This window comes from Neofelis nebulosa, chromosome 8 (genome assembly GCF_028018385.1).
Source record: "Neofelis nebulosa isolate mNeoNeb1 chromosome 8, mNeoNeb1.pri, whole genome shotgun sequence".
Taxonomy (NCBI): Eukaryota; Metazoa; Chordata; class Mammalia; order Carnivora; family Felidae; genus Neofelis; species Neofelis nebulosa.
In genome coordinates, this window is record NC_080789.1 from 131,819,309 (window position 1) to 131,839,099 (window position 19,791).

At 43.5% G+C, this 19,791-nt stretch overlaps 1 protein-coding gene across 3 annotated transcripts in view; it reads right to left on the bottom strand.

Annotated features, from left to right (window-relative positions):
* DHTKD1 (dehydrogenase E1 and transketolase domain containing 1) overlaps positions 1 to 14,049 on the bottom strand; it is a 51,995-nt gene extending 37,946 nt beyond the window's left edge. For 2 of the 3 annotated variants that reach the window (XM_058681915.1, XM_058681914.1), the window contains exon 1: positions 13,802 to 14,049. In XM_058681915.1, coding sequence (XP_058537898.1) covers positions 13,802 to 13,958 — 157 coding nt within the window. In that variant the 5' untranslated portion in view covers positions 13,959 to 14,049. Of the gene's footprint in view, positions 1 to 12,895; positions 13,047 to 13,801 lie in introns of all 3 variants that reach the window. The other variant, XM_058681916.1, reaches the window with a different exon arrangement.
* Positions 14,050 to 19,791: the final 5,742 nt, after the last annotated feature.

Here is a 19,791-nt window from a genome sequence, read left to right on the forward strand (position 1 = left end):
ATCATGACCTGAGCCGAAGTCGGATGCTCAACCGACTGAGCCACCCAGGTGCCCCTAGAAAAAGATCTTAAAAATGATCTTTTCACAGGGCACCTGGGTGGCCCCGTTGGTTATCATGATCTCATGGTTTGTGGATTTGAGCCCGGAGTTCGGCTCTGCACTGACAGTGTGGCATCTGCCTGGGATTCTCTCTCTCCCTCTCTCTCTGCCCTTCCCCTGCTCGCACACTCACACTCATGTTGTCTCTCTCTCTCAAAATCAATAAGTAAACTTAAAAAAAATTTTTTAATGATCTTGTCACTCACATAATGCAAAACAAAACAAAACAAAACAGGAAACAAACCCTTCATAAAGCTCTAAATGAGTGGTTCCTCAGTCTCTGCTTGGAGGAGTTGCATTATCTTTTAGTGAACCCACTATGATGATTCTATTTTGAGCCCAAACTGCTTTTCTTCCCTCTTCCATATGAAAGTTATTCCAAAATTTGAAGAAAAAAAAAAATCCTTCATGCCCACACTCCACTAACCTTCAGTTCATCAAGGCAGCCTTACAAACAGCACAAATCCCCGACGATGAGCAGATCCACCATTTCTGAACATTTTCTGAACATTTTTTCACCTTATGTGTTTATTCTTAGAACCCAGAGAAAAGTTCAGCATATTTTGAAACATTTAATGACCATTTTATGAACATTTATTGCCAAGCAGTGAGCTACACATGTGCTTTGTATTCAGAGTACGGCAAAGTATGTGTCTTGTCACGGGCTGACAGGAAAGAACAGAGAGGTACTGAATACGTAAAGGATGTGTTGGCACTGATGCAACAGTTAGGACGATCCATGCTATGTCTAATAAACTGGTAAGCTAATCAAACAATCCCAGTAAATGAATCGATTCCAGTCTGGAGATAAGTCATATAAATTGCCATAGGGTTCTATTCTGAATCTTACAGAAGTTCTCAAATGCTGTGTTATAAAGTAGGAAACCTTCACATTTGTGACTAAAATCCAGAAAGACCACGTCTAAAGCATTGTCCCTGCCGGTCACTTCTTAAAAACATATTCCGGGGCGCCTGGGTGGCGCAGTCGGTTAAGCGTCCGACTTCAGCCAGGTCACAATCTCGCGGTCCGTGAGTTCGAGCCCCGCGTCAGGCTCTGGGCTGATGGCTCGGAGCCTGGAGCCTGTTTCCGATTCTGTGTCTCCCTCTCTCTCTGCCCCTCCCCCGTTCATGCTCTGTCTCTCTCTGTCCCAAAAATAAATTAAAAACGTTGAAAAAAAAAATTAAAAAAAAAAAAAAACATATTCCTTCTCCCCACCAGAAAACAACAAAACAGGAAAAAAAACCCCACATTCTTCCCTGGGCTCTGCGGCATCACCAAATCCTGGCTTTTCTCCTAACTCACTGGCTACGCACCCTCAGTCATTTTGGGGAGGGAGCTCCTCTTCTTTGTCCATCTCTAAAATATTAGTGGTCTGCAGATCTGCCCGCAGCCTTTTTCTCAAGCTGTTTTTCTCTGGGTGATCTCCTGCACCTTCCACAGTTTCCAGGAACATGTACAAAACTACATCTCTGGTGGGGCAAGTCTAATAGTAGATATGCACGGTTATCATCACCATTCTCAAATTAGCAGCCCTATTGAAAACATTCTCTTAGTGAACCCACATCAACTCAGAGATTATTGCTCCAATTTCTAAGTGTTCCCCAGGCTTCTCATGCCATTCTAAGAGCAATGGCATGGGAGTTGGCACAAAAGCAGGCTGCTCGCTCCCAGGGACGTGTGGAAGCTACTATTCTGGCAGAGCCTGAGAGAGAGAGGTCCACACCCCTCCACACCTCTGGGCACATCCCACATCCATCCTGGCAATCTATTTACTCTCAGACCCTCTTCCTGCCTTTGCTCTGGTTTCTTTCTTCCAGACCCAATCCCATATTCCTTCCCTCTCTGCCTCCCAGATCCTTCCACTGTGACCTCTGGGATTCTGCTCCATGATTAATCAACCTCTCCGCATTCTTACCCTCCTCCATAAACATTCCTTATACCCCTATCCTAACTGGAACCTGCTTTCTCCCAGAGGACAACGGGAGGTGAAGCTGCTCATCACCACACTGACCCCTCAAGTACTGAAGGTGGAGTTTCATTCCTCAGGGACATCCCCCCTCCCCCCACATTAGTCCTCTAACTCTGAAAATCTCCAGCCCCCAGGGGGACACGCCCTAGGGTTATCAACTAATCTCCATCTAATATCAGTAGCCATTACAAAACAACGTAGGAGAAGCTTCAGGGAAAAGTGTCTGTATATAGATGAAAAAAACAACTATAAACAGTATAAATAGTACGAGCCTGCTTTTTGTTACAATGTATATGTGTATAGTAGGTAATGTATATTTCATTACCTAGTCTATATAGCATAATATGAGTATCTATATACTTTATATATGTGAATGTGTGTACATATATCCCATATACCTAAAGGAAATGGACCAAAAATTTAGTGATTATCCTGTACAAAATTCCTCGTTTTTTCTTTCGCTTATCTGCTAAGTTTTCAATGGCAAACATGTATAGCACAGCTCTTCAAATGTTATCCTGACTTGCTGCCTACTGCACTCGTAGGGCACTCCAGTGTACCTGTCCTCACCAGTGGGCTTTATGCTTGTAAAAATCAGTTATATTTGTTCCTAAGGCTGGTGCTGTGGGAGAAAGAAAATGTGGGGGGAGAAATCATAAAAATCTAGAGAGATGCTGCATTCAGATTGCTTCCACAGTGCTCTTAATTTTAAAGATTTGCAAAAACAAATCCAAGAAGAAATACATTTGTCAAAATACATGAAGCATCTCTCATTTCTTTATCATACTCCTTGCTTTAAAGAACTTTTTTTTTTTTTTTTTTTTTTTTTTTTTTTTTTTTTAATTAACTGACTACATTCTAGTTTCAAATCCATCAAGGGTGCCTGGGTGGCTCAGTTGGTTAAGTGTCTGACTTTGGGTCAAATCATGATCTCGCGGCTCCTGAGTTTGCGCCCTGCATCAGGCTTTGTGCTGACAGCTCAGAGCCTGGAGCCTGCTTTGGATTCTGTGTCTCCCTCTCTCTCAGCCCCTCCCCTGTTTGCTCTCTCTCTCTCTCTCTCTCTCTCTTAAAAATAAATAAATACTAAAAAAATCCACCAGATATGATTGCTTCATCTATATTTTGTAGCAAACAGTGATATGATAAGATTTCAAAGGATGAGAACACATTGAATACATATATTGTTCATAAAAAGAATTTCATATCACTGTATAAATAAGTCAAAGGATTACTGTAAAAGAAAAATGAATATCTTCATCCTAGGTATACTACTAACCAAATAACTTGATACTCAGGATATCTATAGAAGTTCAGAAGAATTTAATTTGATGTTTAAATCCCTAAGAAGCCAGAGAGAATAGGGAAAACAACAACACATATACACACTCCTTTACAAAACAAAATGGAAAATATTGAAGGCATGCTTCTGGCTCAAGAGACTGGCACATAGCAAATGCTCAAGAAACATTTGTCATTAACTGAATGAAGTCCTGAGATTCAGCATATCGTAAGAGAGTCACAGAATCCTTGTGATGCAAGTTTTCCAGAGCCAGAGCCCTCAAACATTCAGTACAAGAGCTGCAGTGAATACATCTTCCATCTCACTTTGAGCTCCTCTTTTTTTTTTTTTTTTTTTTTTTTTTTTTGATTTTTAGAGAGAGAGACAGACAAACAGACAGAGAGACAGAGAGAACACACGAGCTGGGGAGGGGCAGAGAGAGGGAGACAGAATCTTAAGCAGGCTCCATGCCCAGCACAGAGTCCCACGCGGGGCTCAATCCCATGACCATGAGATCATGATCTGAGCCAAAATTAAGAGTCGGATGCTTAACCAACTGAGCCATCCAGATGCCCCTGAGCCCCTCTTTCCCAAGAACTGCGCTCTCCCATTCCAGGGAGTGGGTTCCTAAGACCACGTCTACCTCATTCCATTCTGCCTCCCTCCCAATTAATGGATTCCAAAGACACCTGAGTCGAAGTGGGTCAGATTCACTCTTTCCAGAATTTATGACTTGGGATAGGGAGACACGGGTGGTCCACTATGCCTCCTGTTTGTGCAAACAACATGGTTAACGCTGAACACCTGCTTTCCTTCTGGGAGTCTGGAATTTTGGCACAGGCAGAGGGTGTTTACATGGACGTCTGCCAATAAAAACCTCGGGTGACGAATCTCAAATGGACTCCCCTGGGTGACACGGCACATATATTGCTGTATTTATGTTGCATGAACAGGAGTGTTTCTGTATTACCCCTCACGGGAGAGAGAGCACAAGGACTCCTGCACAACGGTGCCTGTGCTGTTTTCCGCGACAGTGCAGCTGTGTATCCTTATTACATCACTGTGATGAATCTGAGCCATGAGTACAGCTATAAGCCGAGCGCCATGAGGCTTTCTGGCGAATCTCTAAATGTAGGGGTGGTCTCGAGGACTCCTGACACGCATTATGGGTAGCACAGGAGCTGAGTACATTAACAGCTGTGCCCTGTGGGCCCACACACAGCTTCTGCCAATATTCCCAGAGTTAGTGCTGGTTTTCTCCCCCGCTGAGGCTTGGTTGCTGCACACATCCTTCAGCTCTGGGAGATATCCTTGTATCTTTTCAAATAAAGTCCCCGCTTCCCCTTAGGTGGCCACAGTTGGTTTCTGTTGCCTGTGATCAAAAGAACCTTTGCCGATACGGGGGTAAAAAAAAAAAATTATGATAAGGATATCTACATCAATTACTTTATTCTCTCTTTAAGCAAGCACAGTCGGGGCACTGAAGAGTGTTTTATTTTCAGGAAAAAAGGGTTCGTATTAACCAGCATGAAGTACACTGACACATAAACTAAACTTAGTACTTAATCTAAAAGTCAATACAGTTCTTTTTCATCATCTGGTCATAAACAGCCTCCCCCCAAAAATATCTAGATCATATCCATGGGTTTCTTACATTCAAGGCAGCATATGCTTATAGCAAGTGGGAATGTTGGATATCTATAAAATGACTGAAGACTCCAAGAAAGAGAATTTCATAACTGGAGTCTCTTCAAACCCCATTAAAATGTGATGGCCGCCCCCACCCCCCACCCCGCACCCAGTTTCAGCTTAGGAACTTTGGAAATAACCACATTAAAACAAAGACTTCAGGGGCACCTGGGTTGCTCCATTGGTTAAGCATCAGACTCTTGGTTTCAGCTCAGGTCATGATCTCACAGGTTCATGGGATAGAGCCCTGCATTGAGCTCTGGAGCTGAGTGTAGAATGTTTGGGATTCTCTCTCTCCTTCTCTCTCTCCCCCTTTCCCCTTCTTCCGAGCTCTCTCTCCCTCTCTCAAAATAAAGAAACATTTAAAAAACAAAGAAATTAAGGCAAGACTTTGTACCAGACTATTATATTCTGTACAACAAATTCAGATAAACCTAGGCTGTGCAACTGAGTTTATTTTATATCATACCTTATCTTTCCACCTCAAATACAGTATCTTTATAAAATAAATTTATTTCAGGGTGCCTGGGTGGCTCAGTCAGTTAAGCGTCTGACTCTTGATTTTGGCTCAGGCCATGGTCTCAGGGCTTGTGGGATTAAGCCCTGCATCCGGCTCTGAACTGACAGCGCAGAGCCTGCTTGGGATTCTCTCTCCCTCTTTCTGCCCCTCCCCCACTTGTGCACACACGCGTGCTCTTTCTCTCTTTCAAAATAAATAAACATTTAAAAATAAAATAAAATAACATAAAATAAAATTTATTTCATTCTTAAAAAAAAACAAACAAAAACCTTGTTCTGGTCCTTTCTGGGTTTTTTCCTAATCCTTTCTTAAATCACTGCCAACATAGATAAGTAAGGATCACAGATTGATAGTGAATGACAGCAAGTACTAACTTTTGCTCAGTGTTTCACACACGTCATCTTACCCAACTCTTGCGACAACTCTGAAATAGGTCTCCTCATCTGCAGAAGAGTAAACTGAGGCGCAAAGAGGTTAAGTGACCTGCAAAATGTGACAGAGGTAGTAAAGAAGCTACCTTCAAGCATATTTGACTTCAATCCAATGTTTTATCCATTATATTATAACAAAAATTGAAAAGGGAAGTCCAGAGCCTACAGCAAAAAGGATGAGAGAACTGGAAATCAGTGAGACATTTGAAAAAAAAAAAGTACAAGGGCTAATGTCATTAGCCTTTTCTGATCTGCATTGTACCCGAGAATTATCTAGATTTTTTTTTTTAATTTTTTTAACGTTTATTTATTTTTGAGACAGAGAGAGACAGAGCATGAACGGGGGAGGGGCAGAGAGAGAGGGAGACACAGAACCGGAAGCAGGCTCCAGGCTCTGAGCCATCAGCCCAGAGCCCGACGCGGGGCTTGAACTCACGGACAGTCAGAGAGTGACCTGAGCTGAAGTCGGACGCTTAACCGACTGAGCCACCCAGGCGCCCCTATCTAGATTTTTTTAAATCTCTAATGCATTAGGATTTTCTTCAACTGCTTTTCTCATGAGTCCAGTAAAGGCTCCTATTATTTCTAATTTGCAACATACCCACAACCTCACTTCAACTACTAAAGCTCAGTGCCAAGGTCAGTAATGGCTAAATGCTGCTTGAAATCCTATGGCGCCCATCTCCTGCTGGTCCCTAAGTTCTGCCATATTTTTGTAATCTGAATCCTCCATAATGACATTGATACTCCTGAATCGGCACTCCTCCATTTTCAATTGGGATTGTTGATGAATAAACTGAAGTTTACCTGAATTGAGGTTTACAGAGGTTAAAGTACAAGCTGTTACTAATAGCCAGCAACAAAGAACACTCACCACAGGTCAAATTTTAACTAGTGAAACCACTGTCATTTAAGAGGTTACTAGAAGGAAATTCAATATCTCTTTAAAGCCTTAATGTAATGGATGTCTTAGTGAATGATGTAGTCGCCCCATGCAGGCATTGATTTTCAGCCAAGATAAATATTTGTAAAAAGAAGGCTGATGAAGGAAAGGCAAAGAGGAGGAGGGAGGCACCATAACTTTGATCGTATCCCATCTCACTATGTCACCTTGGATGTGGGAGGATGCCATGTGTCCATTTTCAGGACAGATTGTCCTTCGATGGACTTTGCCAATCCCAAAGAGTTGTGGACATGATCCACCAACCAACCCAATCATTTCTCTCAACCAAGATGGTACCTTTTAGGACAACTGGCAGGCGTCATGAAAAAGGCTTGAGCCGGTCATGATCTCACGGTCCGTGGGTTTGAGCCCCATGTTGGGCTCTGTGCTGACAGCTCATAGCCTGGCGCCTGCTTCAGATTCTGTGTCTCCCTCTCTCCCTGCCCCTCCCCTACTCATGCTCGCTCTCTCTCTCTCTCTCAAAAATAAATAAACATTTAAAAATTTTTTTGAAAAAATAAAAAAAGGAAAAAGACTTGAGCCAATTAAATCATGTACTCCTAATTAACGGAACTGACCATAAGCACCCACTTAAATGGAATTTAAGGAAAAACCCAGCAAGTCTTCATTGTGTTCATGAGCAAAAAAGAAATTATTAGTTCTTCTAAAGCATAGTAATATAGTATATTACCCAATGTATACAGTGCTTCCTTTCTTGATAATTGGTGTTACGGTTATACATGCAAAATTCAAATGCGCTAAATGTCACAAATAAATTGCATATACAGAATTGTATTTCCATTTCTTAGTAGGAATAGCTCACTTAATAAGTATTCAGTTAAATACAGAGCTGAGAGGAATGTAAGACAAGGAGCTTACCAAGCAGGATCTTACAGCATGAGAGGATGGTCTCTATATGAAACTGCACACAGTCATAAAAAGTTCAGTAGAGTCCAAGGGGTCTCTCGGACTGAGAGTTGAGGGAGATCAGATTAGGATAGCCTGGAGTTGTCTAGACAGATGTTACAGAGGAGATGGGAACGGAGATGAGCCATGGAGAATGGGTATGAAGTGGAAGGGCATACAGAATGAGCGGGGAGAGCCTTGGATAACGGCTGGAACATGGGGGAATTTATGTCAGAGAAAGGTAAGAAAGAAGGCAGAATGGGTCATGAAACATGAAGGGCATTCAATATCAAGCTAACGAATCTGGGATTTTATTCTGAGAGGCAAAATAGAGCCTTTGGAGACTTGAGTTAAGAAAATAACTCAATGAGGGGTGCCTGGGTGGCTCAGTTGGTTGAGCGTCCAACTTTGGCTCAGGTCATGATCTCACAGCTTGTGACTTCGAGCCCCGCATCGGGCTCTGTGCTGACAGAGCCTGGAGCCTGCTTCAGATTCTGTGTCTCCCTCTCTCTCTGCCCCTAACCCACTCGCATTCTGTCTCTGTCTCTCTCAAAAATAAATAAACATTAAAAAAATAAACAAACAAAAAAAAAACATTAAAAAAATTTTTTAAAAAAGAAAATAACTCAATGAAACCTATGTTTTAGAGAAATTGTAGCAAGACACTAGGCTACAAATTTTCATAGCAGTGAGGCTAGCAGTTTTATCTTTTTGAAGTCATGGGAATTCAATGAAAGCTACAGGCCCTTTGCCTGAAAATACACACAGTTGTGCAAAAGCCACAGACCCTCTGAAACTTTTCCACAGGGATCCGTAGACTTGGCTAGGAGCACCTGGATTAATATTTCTTGCAGCAGCAGCAGCAGACCAGAATTAAAGACCTACGCTAGGATCCCAACAGTGAAAACAGAAAGCAAGGCTTTGAGAAACACAGTGCTCAAGATTTGATATGAAGTATGAGGTGAAAAGTTGAAGGTGGGTTGTTTGCCCCACATTTTTACAATATGTCTGTAGCAGAGCCTACTACAACTCTTGAGATTCATTTTCTCTTCTCTTTCATGGTGATAATCAAATATATGGCCATGCAGAATAAAGATATACGTCCCAGCCTTCCAGGCAGCCAGTTGCCCATGTGACTAAGTTCTGATGAATGAGAAGGTAGTAGCCATGATCTGTGTAACTTTGGGGTCTTGCCCTTGAAGGGAGATGTGTCCTCTTTCCCTTCCCCCTTTCCTCCATCCTGCTGCACAGTGTGGATGCAGTGATGAGCCATCCTGGACCGGAGTAGACAGCAACACCCGCAGGATGGCGAAGAAACAACATAGAAGGAGCTTGAACCCCTTTGGACCTTGCAGAGCAAAGCTGTCATACCAGCTCAGACCTTTACTCGTCTCACTTAGGTCACTGTTCCTCCACGTGTCCAACACAGCCCCTGAACTTACTCTATCTAATACACCATTTGGTACTCGAGGTGGGTTGCTACCATAACAGCCTAAAATACATATGACCGTGGCTTAGCAGTCAGGCGGTAGGTACCAAGAACCCAGATGTTTCAGACTAGAAAGCTAATGAGCACTGTGTTATGCTATCTGACAAAACGCGTGGTGAAACTGTCACCGGTGATGTCCTGCAAGGCAGACTGTATGTCCACGGAGCTGTGGCTCAGTAGCATGTGATCGTTGTTTCTTGTCACTTTCAGGAAAGCCCTGGGAGGGAGATGAGGTCAAGCTAGAGCAAGCTAGTTGTCAAGAAGAGATGCAGGGAAATTCAGCTCTGCTAGAAGGCAGATCCTAGCAGGTTTGGACAACTAGAGGCAATTATAAAAAGTGGTTCTGAAGAAGCTGTCTTACCAAGAGGGAAAACAGACAAGCCCTTCTTCGAGGACCTTCCAGTAAGCATTCCCCGTTAGGCAATGAGGGACGCTGAGCCTCCAAGGTCCAATCAAGGGTATTACCTTCCCACTCAAGCCTATTATTTTTGATGGTCTCAAGGTAAGCACCTCTAAGTTTAGGAAGCTGAGTGGGTGGAGCACAGAAGCAGTAAATAAAAGACTGGAGTTTTCAGGCTTAAAAACTAGCTCTAGAGGAGATCTTTGTCTGGGGGCAATTTGGTCATAAAATGACCACAAGCAAAAAGACTGCAAGCCTATGAATTTCATGAGAAAACTGTACTGCCAAAGAAATCCCAACTTCGGCCATTAAAAATAAAAAAATAAGTAAAAACAACCGTGTCGTTGATAACCCCCTAAAGTAATTCTCAGGTTCCTAACCTTACCAAAATAAGGTAGGCTGTGGACGGTGGGCAGCCCCCAAGGAGGGCATACTCCCCAGTGTCCAAGGCAGAGATGGCCACAGAAGACAATGGATAAAGAAAGACCCACACGACAAAGCCAGGGGAATGTTGTGAACTTGGTACATCACCACAGAAAGGAGCTCTTATCATTCCTCTCCAGCAGGATTTGATAACTGGTTTGAATAGTGACTACTAGAGTTCCTCATTCCTTTCTTTTCCAGATGGGAGTTTTCTTTGTATATGGAATGTGTCAGTAGGGGGTGCATGGCAATTCATGAAATTCTAAAGCATGAGCAGACACAGCCAGTCCTGACAGAGAGGACTGCACATTCTTGGGAGATAACAGACTTTGAACTGGACTCAAAGACTGAGTAGAGGAGACAGAATCCATTCTATAAAAGGGGAAAAAAAAAGAAAAAGCTTAGGTTATCTGAGTGGCCAAAGGGGTGGAATGTGGTGATTACTAGTTATTTTTCAGCATTTTCCCCAGATAATTCTTAGTTGATACATGGCCAACCTGAATAAAAATTATGCTTTCCAATCTCCTTTGCAGATACATACTGACCAAGTCCTGACGGTGAGAGGTGAGATGCTACCAGAAGTGACAGCAACTCTCTTTGCCCCCTTTCTCCCACCTAGGCTAGTAGGAGACAGTGATCTACAAAATAACTGGTACCTTCTAAAACAGAAGAAAAAACTGCTACAGATCTGCACGCAATGGTAATTTTGAAAAAGGTACAAAGTGGACCACTTGCCTTTCAGTTTTATGCACAGTAGTTAAAAAATAGGAAGAATTGTGGGAAGGGGGGATGGGCTAAATGGGTAACGGGCATTAAGAAATATACTCCTGGGGTGCCTGGGTGGCTCAGTCGGTTGAGCGGCCGACTTCGGCTCAGGTCATGATCTCGCGGTCCGTGAGTTCGAGCCCTGCATCAGGCTCTGTGCTGACAGCTCGGAGCCTGGAGCCTGTTTCGGATTCTGTGTCTCCCTCTCTCTGACCCTCCCCTGTTCATGCTCTGTCTCTCTCTGTCTCAAAAATAAATAAACGTTAAAAAAAAAATTAAAAAAATATACTCCTGAAATCATTGTTGCACTATATGCTAATTAACTTGGGTGTAAATTTAAAAAATAAATTAAATCAAATGGTAAAAAAAATTTTTTTTTTTAAATGGGAAGAATGAAGGGGCGCCTGGGTGGCTCAGTCAGTTGAGTGTCCAACTCTTGATTTCGGCTCAGGCCATGATCTCACAGTTCATGAGACTGAGCCCTGGGTCAGGCTCTATGCTGACAGCTCAGAGCCTGCTTGAGATTTTCTCTGTCCCTCACTCTCTGCCTCTCTCCCTCCCTCTCTCTCATTCTCTCTCTCAAAATAAACAAATGAATTAAAAAAAATAAGAATAAAAGATTGCCCTTAGCAACAGAATTTCTTTTCTTTTTTTTATGTTTTGATTTATTTTTGAGAGAGAGAGAGACAGCATGAGTGGGGTGGGAGGGTGGGACAGAGACAGAGAGAGAGAGAGAGAGAGAGAGAGAGAGGGAGAGAGAGAGAGAGAGAGAGAAACAGAGACAGAATACAAAGCAGGTTTCAGGCTCTGGGCTGTCAGCACAGAGGCCGATGTGGAGCTCAAACTCACAGACTGTGAGATCATGACCTGAGCCAAAATCAGGTGCTTAACTGAGCCACCCAGGTGCTCCAGGAACAGAATTTCTTAAGCTAGATTCTGCAACTGTGCATCAATTATTTCCCAGCATTGATTTCACTCTTTCCTCCCAATACCACACGAGCACCCCTTGGCATTCAGTCCTAACTCAATAGTGAACTTTCAAAGTCACCAAGCACCTCACAGTATAGCAAAATCATTACTAGTCTGGATGGGCGGGGGGAGCGGGAAGAGTCAATTTGGTAATGAGGGAAGAGGGAAGGGATTACATATAAAATCAACCCCAGAGATATTTTTTCAAGCCACACCAGCCCAGAGCTCCCAAAATGATTTGGATACAGTCTTCCAGGTAAAAACCACTGGCCTAGGTTTTCCAAGGCAAGGCTTAGTTTTCAGCTGCCAGGCTGAAGAATCAAATAGAGGGGTACCTGGGTTGCTAAGTCAGTTAAGTGACCAACTCTTGGTTCAGGTTCAGGTCATGATCTCATGGTTTGTGGGTTTGAGCCCCGCATTGGGCTCCGCGCTGACAGCAGGGAGCCTGTTTGGGATATCTCTCTCCCTCTCTCTTTCTGACCCTCCCCAGCTTGCTCTCTGTCTCTCTCTCTCTTTCTAAATAAATAAATGAAGAATCAAATAGAGGCCCAATTGTGAGGGAAAACCTTAAACAAGATCACAATAATTATGCACTGAGCACACACTAATATGATCCTAAATGAAGAAGAGATGGTCAAATATGTCCTACACTTGTGAGTTATGACTATAACAGTATTTGGCCATAGATGGCTATAGCCTTTCTGCTAAAGAATCACCAGGGGTACCTGATAAAAATCCATATTCTTGAAATCTATCTCAGACCACTGAATTAGAACCCTGGGGTGGGGGGAGGCTTGGGAAATGGTATTTTAAAAATCAATTCAAAATGATTTGAACACACACTTAACTTTGAGAATAACTGACATAGAAAATTCTTGACACTCGATTTGCAAAGTGAAATAAGATACCAATAGTCTTATCCCCAAGGATTAACAATCTATTTGGCCAAAATGAACCTAAAGGAACCCCACTGCATCTAAGAAAGAGAAATCAGGTTTACTATCAAAGTCACCTGAGGTCAAGAGCAAACTATTGAGGTCCCAGTGTGTAATATAAGAGTCAAAGTTCAGGTACTTATATGATGAAGACAATCTTCATTGTCAATCTAGTAACTGGATCAAAGATGCCAAATGATCTTCTTCTAATAATCAATCTGTATTCATCTGTTCTGTGAAGATTAAATGCATCACAACTTTGCGGCACAAACCAAATACCCCAAATAGATTTTCTGTACATCAGCATACAAAGAGAGGTCTCAAAAACTAATATTCAGGTCTCCTAACCCATTAAAACCATCAGTGACATGGTTCTGAACTCAGCAAAGAATCTTAAACTCTGAGATTAAAGTAAGAGGCTAGTTAGGCCAAGGAGACAAATAATTATTACCATGCTGTGGTCCAACCACCAGCTAACTGCCCTCTTCACCCTAGCTGTACGGTCGTGATCCCCACACATTCTGCTCACAAGAGCCTTAGAGATGGCCCTGGAAATGTATCCTTGAGTAAGCTCAACGAGCTGGGAGATCTTAGAGCTCTTCTTTTCCCGCAGCTCCGCCTGCGCAACAGCTAAGTTCCCACAAGTTTACATCCAAGGAACAGAAAAGACAAGACCTCACAAAACAAGTTTGAACACGAGCGATGGGAAGATCACCCACGCGTGGATCCAATGCCGAGACCCCGACTTCACGTTTCCCCACCTACTAAGGCTGGACAGAGGGTGACCCTCACACTGACAACCTCCCCCTGCCCAACCTGCCTTCCTTGGCCCCCTCATCTCCCCTTACTCCCTACGGGCCTGAGCGCACAGTGCAGACCCCCAGAAGTCCAGCCTCTCCCACAACAGCATCCCACCTCAGGCCTGTCAGGGAAGTCCCCTGCTTCCCCAGCCCCTACGTGCACGGCACGGCCCTATCCCCGACCTGAGGGGCGCGCCAGGCCGCCCCGGGGCTCCCGACTCTCGGGCTTCCTCGGCCGATAGCCATAGACACCCTTCTCTGTCTGGTAGCTGCGCCGGAATAGGAGCGGAGGGGCTCGGCAGAAGCCTCGTCTTGCTGCTGCCACAGTGGCCGTGGCCATGTCTCGCCTGGACTCGGGGCGGAAGACAAGGGGCAGCAGTCGCCAGGATACGAGGGGTCAATCCTGGGCTGCCTGGAACCGGAGCAGGGGGAGCAGCGGGAAGCGGGAGGCTGGAGGCGGGAAGCGGAAGCCCCGCCCGAGACAACGCCCCCGCGCCTGATTGGCCAGGGGCCTGCCCTTGGGAGCCAATCCAGGTAAGCTGCCGGAGGGGCGGAGCCACTTCCTGGGCTCTGGCGCCAGGCGTGCGCCTCTGGCAGCCGAGGGAAGCCGGGAGTGCAGAGCCTGGCGTCGTCATCTGTTTTCCGGTACAAAACTCGTTATCTCTATATATCCTGCAGACCCCAGCTAGGAGTATTCACCCACCACCCCTCTGCTGGAAGCCCCCGAACACGACCACACAGAACGAGACAGGTTCTCGTACCGAAGGGAAAAAATCAGCGACAGGGTGCAAAAAAGTCGTGGGACCGAGACCAAGGGACTCAAGAAGGAAAGGCCATCTGAAGGAGCCAGAAAATCAATATCGCTCCTTTTATTTTTTTCTTAAGAAACACTGAGGCGGGGGGGGGGGGGGGGAAGGCGGGGGGCGCTGGGTGGCTCAGTCGGTTAAGCTTCCAACTCCGGCTCAGGTCACGATCTCGCAGTTGGTGAGTTCAGGCCGGGAACCAGAGCCGGGCTCTGTGCTGACAGCTCAGAGTCTGGAGCCTGCTTCGGATTCTGTGTCTCCCTCTCTCTCTGCCCCTCCCCCACTCGCACTCTGTCTCTCTCTCAAAAAATAAACATTAAAAAATTTTTAAATAAATTAAAAAAAAGAAACATTGAGGAAGAAAGTAGAAAATAGGAGAGAAGGAGCCTGCAAGAAAGGGATAAAATAAAAGTGAAGAGAAATCAGGCAGTGTGGAGATATTTGAGATTCTCGGTTGGTCTATCTCTGACAGAATTTCCCCAACTAATTTATTCCACCACTTACCTGCCAATGGAGGGGGGGGGGGGGTAATGAAAGGGATCTGAATCCTTCCCTAGCCAGTCATCCGCCATACTGTACCCCCCGCCCCCCCACCATACTCCTAGAACATTACAAGATATCTCTCCACCTCACTCACTCAATCACTGTGCCCACAGAGCACTTCACTAGGTTACAAAGATTCGTAAGAAACAGTGTCTGCCCTTAATCAGTTCCCAGTCCAGCTGCAGAGTGAACTCAACACACAGTATGAGAGATGCTTGGACACCTGCCTGTGCAAGTACCCGGCGAGCATAGACAATCAGCGTGGACTACAAACAGGTGTGCCAGGGAAACCTGCAAGGGGAAAGGACACCAGACCAGAATCTTCAGGGATGAAGCTGATTATGGCGATTATGATTTTTTTCTTTATAATTTTAACACAAAAGAGTAGTCCAGAACATGTTTGAAAGATATTACAAAGTACTAAATCAAAAATACAGAAGGGAGGGATAATCCAATAGACTGAAGTCCATGCAGAGGTGGGAAAGGATGTGATCCAAGCACAGAGGATGCTGGAAAGGAGGAGAGACATGTCTTCCATTGATTTAGGTGGAAATAAGAGAAGATTGGTACAAAAGCAATTGGAGTAATAGATTCAGTGGTGGAATTCTGAGGGGATTTCTTCTATGTAAAGTATGAGGCTATAATTGACCCCCAAAGAATTATCCAAGAAGGTGCTGGGGAGTGGCAAGGCAAGTCGGAGTTGAGAATGGTAGAAACAGTACGAAACCATTATTGAGGAGTGAAATGTAGATTGTCCTAAAGTTTTGGGGGCCACCCCGTTGAGGCTGGTGACCATGAATAGAAAGTGATAACAATTTCTGCTCTTTTGTTATTTTCTCCATTAGTGCTCATTTCCCACAGAGAAGGTGGGAAGGATGATGACCGGATCCATTCAGGGCTATAGTTTTTCCAAGCAGATATAATAGGCCAAGAGTCAAAGACGTCTAAGATACTAGTTAGAGAGGGGTGCCTGGGTGGGTCAGCTAGTTAAGTGGCTGACTGTGGCCCAGGTCATGATCTTGTGGTTCCTGAGTTCGAGCCCCGCATCAGGCTCTGTGCTGACAGCTCAGAACCTGGGGGCCGCTTTGGATTCTGTGTCCCCCTCTCTCTCTGCCCCTCCCCCCTTGCACCCTGTCTTTCCCCCTCTCTCTCTCTCAAAAATAAACATTAAAAATTATTTTAAAAAAAGATACTAGAGAATGAAATTTAAAAAAATTGGACTCTATGCTGAAAATAAAAAGGCTAGAAATCTAAGAATGGACTGATAAAAGGAGGGAGGTACCAGTGGGCTGGCGAATCCAACAAGGTTGAAGAATAGGTAAACTGGGGGTGCCTGAGAATCTGAGCTAGAACAGAAGATCTTAGCAAGAAAATGGGGTGTTTGATGTGATGATTGAAGTCATGCAAATTTTGACAGTGATAAGGTTAGTTGGCTAAAGTAGAGTGTGGAAAATGTCATCAGAGGTGTGAAGGTCAAGGAACTGAGAGGTCAGATCTTTAGGCAAGTTGCCATTGGAACATTAATATCAGGTTGGAAATGGCCAGAATTGAGGTCTTCGTCTTGCGTTGAAGCCTCTGGTGAATGAAGAGGAACAAGTAGGAAGGTGGCAGTTGATGCTGAGGAGAGGAAGAAGGTATGGCATGTCCATAAGGCATGGATTCACTTATTTATTTTTAAATGTTTATTTTTTGAGAGAGAGAGAGAGAGAGTCAGAGAGCGCACATGCGCAGGCAAACAGGGTTAGGGCAGAAAGAGAGAAATCCCAAGCAGGCTCCGTGCTAACAGTGCAGAGCCTGATTTGGGGCTCAAACTGTGAGATCATGACATGAACGGCAACCAAGAGTGGGAGGCTCAACCGACTGACCCACCCAGGAGCCCCCCCTAACGTGTGGATTCAAATCAGCAGGGAAATGTGCAAAAACCTAGGCAGCAACTGGGAATAAAGATGATATAGATCCCGTCTCTGGACCCCAAGTACAGTATATCCGAAATAGTTCTCAAATCCTTCTACTCTCCATCATTACTGCCTAGTCTGGGCCATCAGCACCTGTCTCCAGGAGTACCGCAATGGCTTCCTAAATGGTCTTCCGGCCTTGGGTCGTTCCTGACCTTGCCATACTTCATCCACACTGAGTCAGACTTATTTCCTAGAATTAATATCTGATTCATATTGCTATTGCCTGAATTTAAAATTATAACATTCAATTTATTTATTTATTTTTTTAACATTTATTTATTTTTGAGACAGAGAGAGACAGAGCATGAATGGGGGAGGGGCAGAGAGAGAGGGAGACACAGAATCGGAAGCAGGCTCCAGGCTCTGAGCCATCAGCCCAGAGCCTGACGCGGGGCTCGAACTCACGGACAGCGAGATCGTGACCTGAGCTGAAGTCGGACGCTCAACCGACTGAGCCACCCAGGCGCCCCATAACATTCAATTTAAAAAATACATAGCAGACTGTGGAAAAAGAGCTATTATAATCATTACTAAACTACTAATACTGTTATAAAACTACAGTTTTATATAGTTTAATAGTTTTATTATTCCTGGAAAACAAATGTTTTGTTCTCTTATTTACTCTTATGTTACATCTACACAGGATAGATACAGTGATGTAGAGATGGTTCTATGTACAGTTCTATATAGATAACTAGAATTAAAATGTAAAGCTGTCGGGGTGCCTGGGTGGCTCAGTCGTCCGACTTCAGCTCAGGTCATGATCTCACAGTCAGTGAGTTCGAGCCCCGCGTCAGGCTCTGTGCTGACAGCTCAGAGCCTGGAGCCTGCTTCAGATTCTGTGTCTCCCTCTCCCTCTGCCCCTCCCCTGCTCATGCTCTGTCTCTTTGTATCTCAAAAATAAATTAAAACATTAAAAAAAAGGTAAGGCTGTCATAGTTGCTTGAGTGTTGTACTGGGTATCAGGCTAACAGATTCTAATTCTATTTTTTCCATTGATTGGCTATGTGACCTTGGGAGGATACAACCACTCTATTTCCTCATGGTCTACCTTGTCTTTAAAGTTTCTTCAATTTCTAAAAGTTTTTTATTCTAAAGCTTTCTATAAAAAGTAAAAGAAAGTGTATTGGGCCACTAGAGGAGAAGGGGAAAATGTAGGCTTAACTTATTTATACCATGGAATGCCACACAGAAATTAAAGATAAATGAACTAGATGTACTCATAGAACATAAATAGTTCCCAAGAATATAAAGTTGAGGGGAGATTTGATAGGAATGATAGTCACACAAATTTTAAAAATATGCCAAATTAGCCTATGTGTTTTTAATGAATATGTACATATATAGTAAAAGTATAAGTATATGGTTAGGTAGGATGCATTTCAATTTTAGTAAATTGGTTAGGGGGGGCATAGAGAAGAATAGAATGGGTGGGACAGCAGCTTTTATGATTTCTACAATGCTGTAGTACTTCTGAAAATTCTGATACAAATATTTCAAAATGTTATCTCTGTTAGTATTTCAAAATTTTAGCATTTGTCCAATTGTCGGAGAACATGGATATTTGGTTTATGATTTTCTGTATCTTTCACGTTTAAAAATATTTTAAATTTTAGGGGCGCTTGGCTGGCTCAGTCAGTAAAGCATGTGACTCTTGATCTCAGGGTTGTGAATCTGAGCCCCACGTTGGGTGTAGAGTTTACTTATAATATCCTTAAAATAAAAAGCTATATTTTAAATTTTAAACATTTATAAAATATTTTTAAAACTGTAACTGAAAATTAGAAAGGTCTGCCCTGATGTCCCTCTTAAAATCACCAGTGGCCTCATCACCCCTCATATGTCTGCTCCCCCTTACTACACTCTTATTTTTACCATAACGCATATCATTTCCTAACATACCATACAATCTGCTTCTCATTTTTTGTCTATCTCCCTTAACTAAAATGTAAGCTCCCTAAGGATAAAGATTGTTGTAGTTTTTACTCACCATTGTATCATAAGTGCCTAAAACAGGGCCTGGCACAAAATAGGTACCCCAGAAACATTTGTCCAGTGAATATATGGATATTAGAGCCTGACAGCCTGTGTTGAAATCCTGCTGCTAGCTTTGGGACCATGGCCAAGTCCCACTCTAAGTCTTAGTTTCCCTACCTGTAAAATGGGAATTGTAATACTACCTACCTAATGGTGTTGGTGTAGCCAACTATAAAACACTTGAGAACAACTCCTGGCATAATGTAAATAATACATATTAGCTGCTATCATTATTATTATTATTATTATTATTATTATTATTATATTGTTATTACAAGGTCTTAATCATGGTAGTGGCTCTCAGCATAATTCCTAGAATGTAATGATCTTGAGCCTGCATGAGGCCTGATAAGTAAGTCTGTGTGTGTCAGGGTACAAGACAATTAGCAATGGATTGAGCATGAGAATAGGAATATTCTAGGTATCCTCTAAAGGGGTTCATGGTATGCCACTCCAAAATATGCCACACTGGCATAAGGATCATTTTGAGCTGAAGGCAATTTAAGAAAATATAAAAGCAAATATAAGAAGGGCAGGATGATTCTTAATCACTGGACACAACTATAGACGCTAATCAGCTCAGAGAAGGCACCAGAGGAATCTACATAACAAACTCACTAAAATAAACCTTACCTTCCATTGACTCCCTTTTATTTTTTTTTTTATTTTTTTTTTTTAAATTTTTTTTCAACGTTTTTTATTTATTTTTGGGACAGAGAGAGAGAGAGCATGAACGGGGGAGGGGCAGAGAGAGAGGGAGACACAGAATCGGAAACAGGCTCCAGGCTCCGAGCCATCAGCCCAGAGCCCGACGCGGGGCTCGAACTCACGG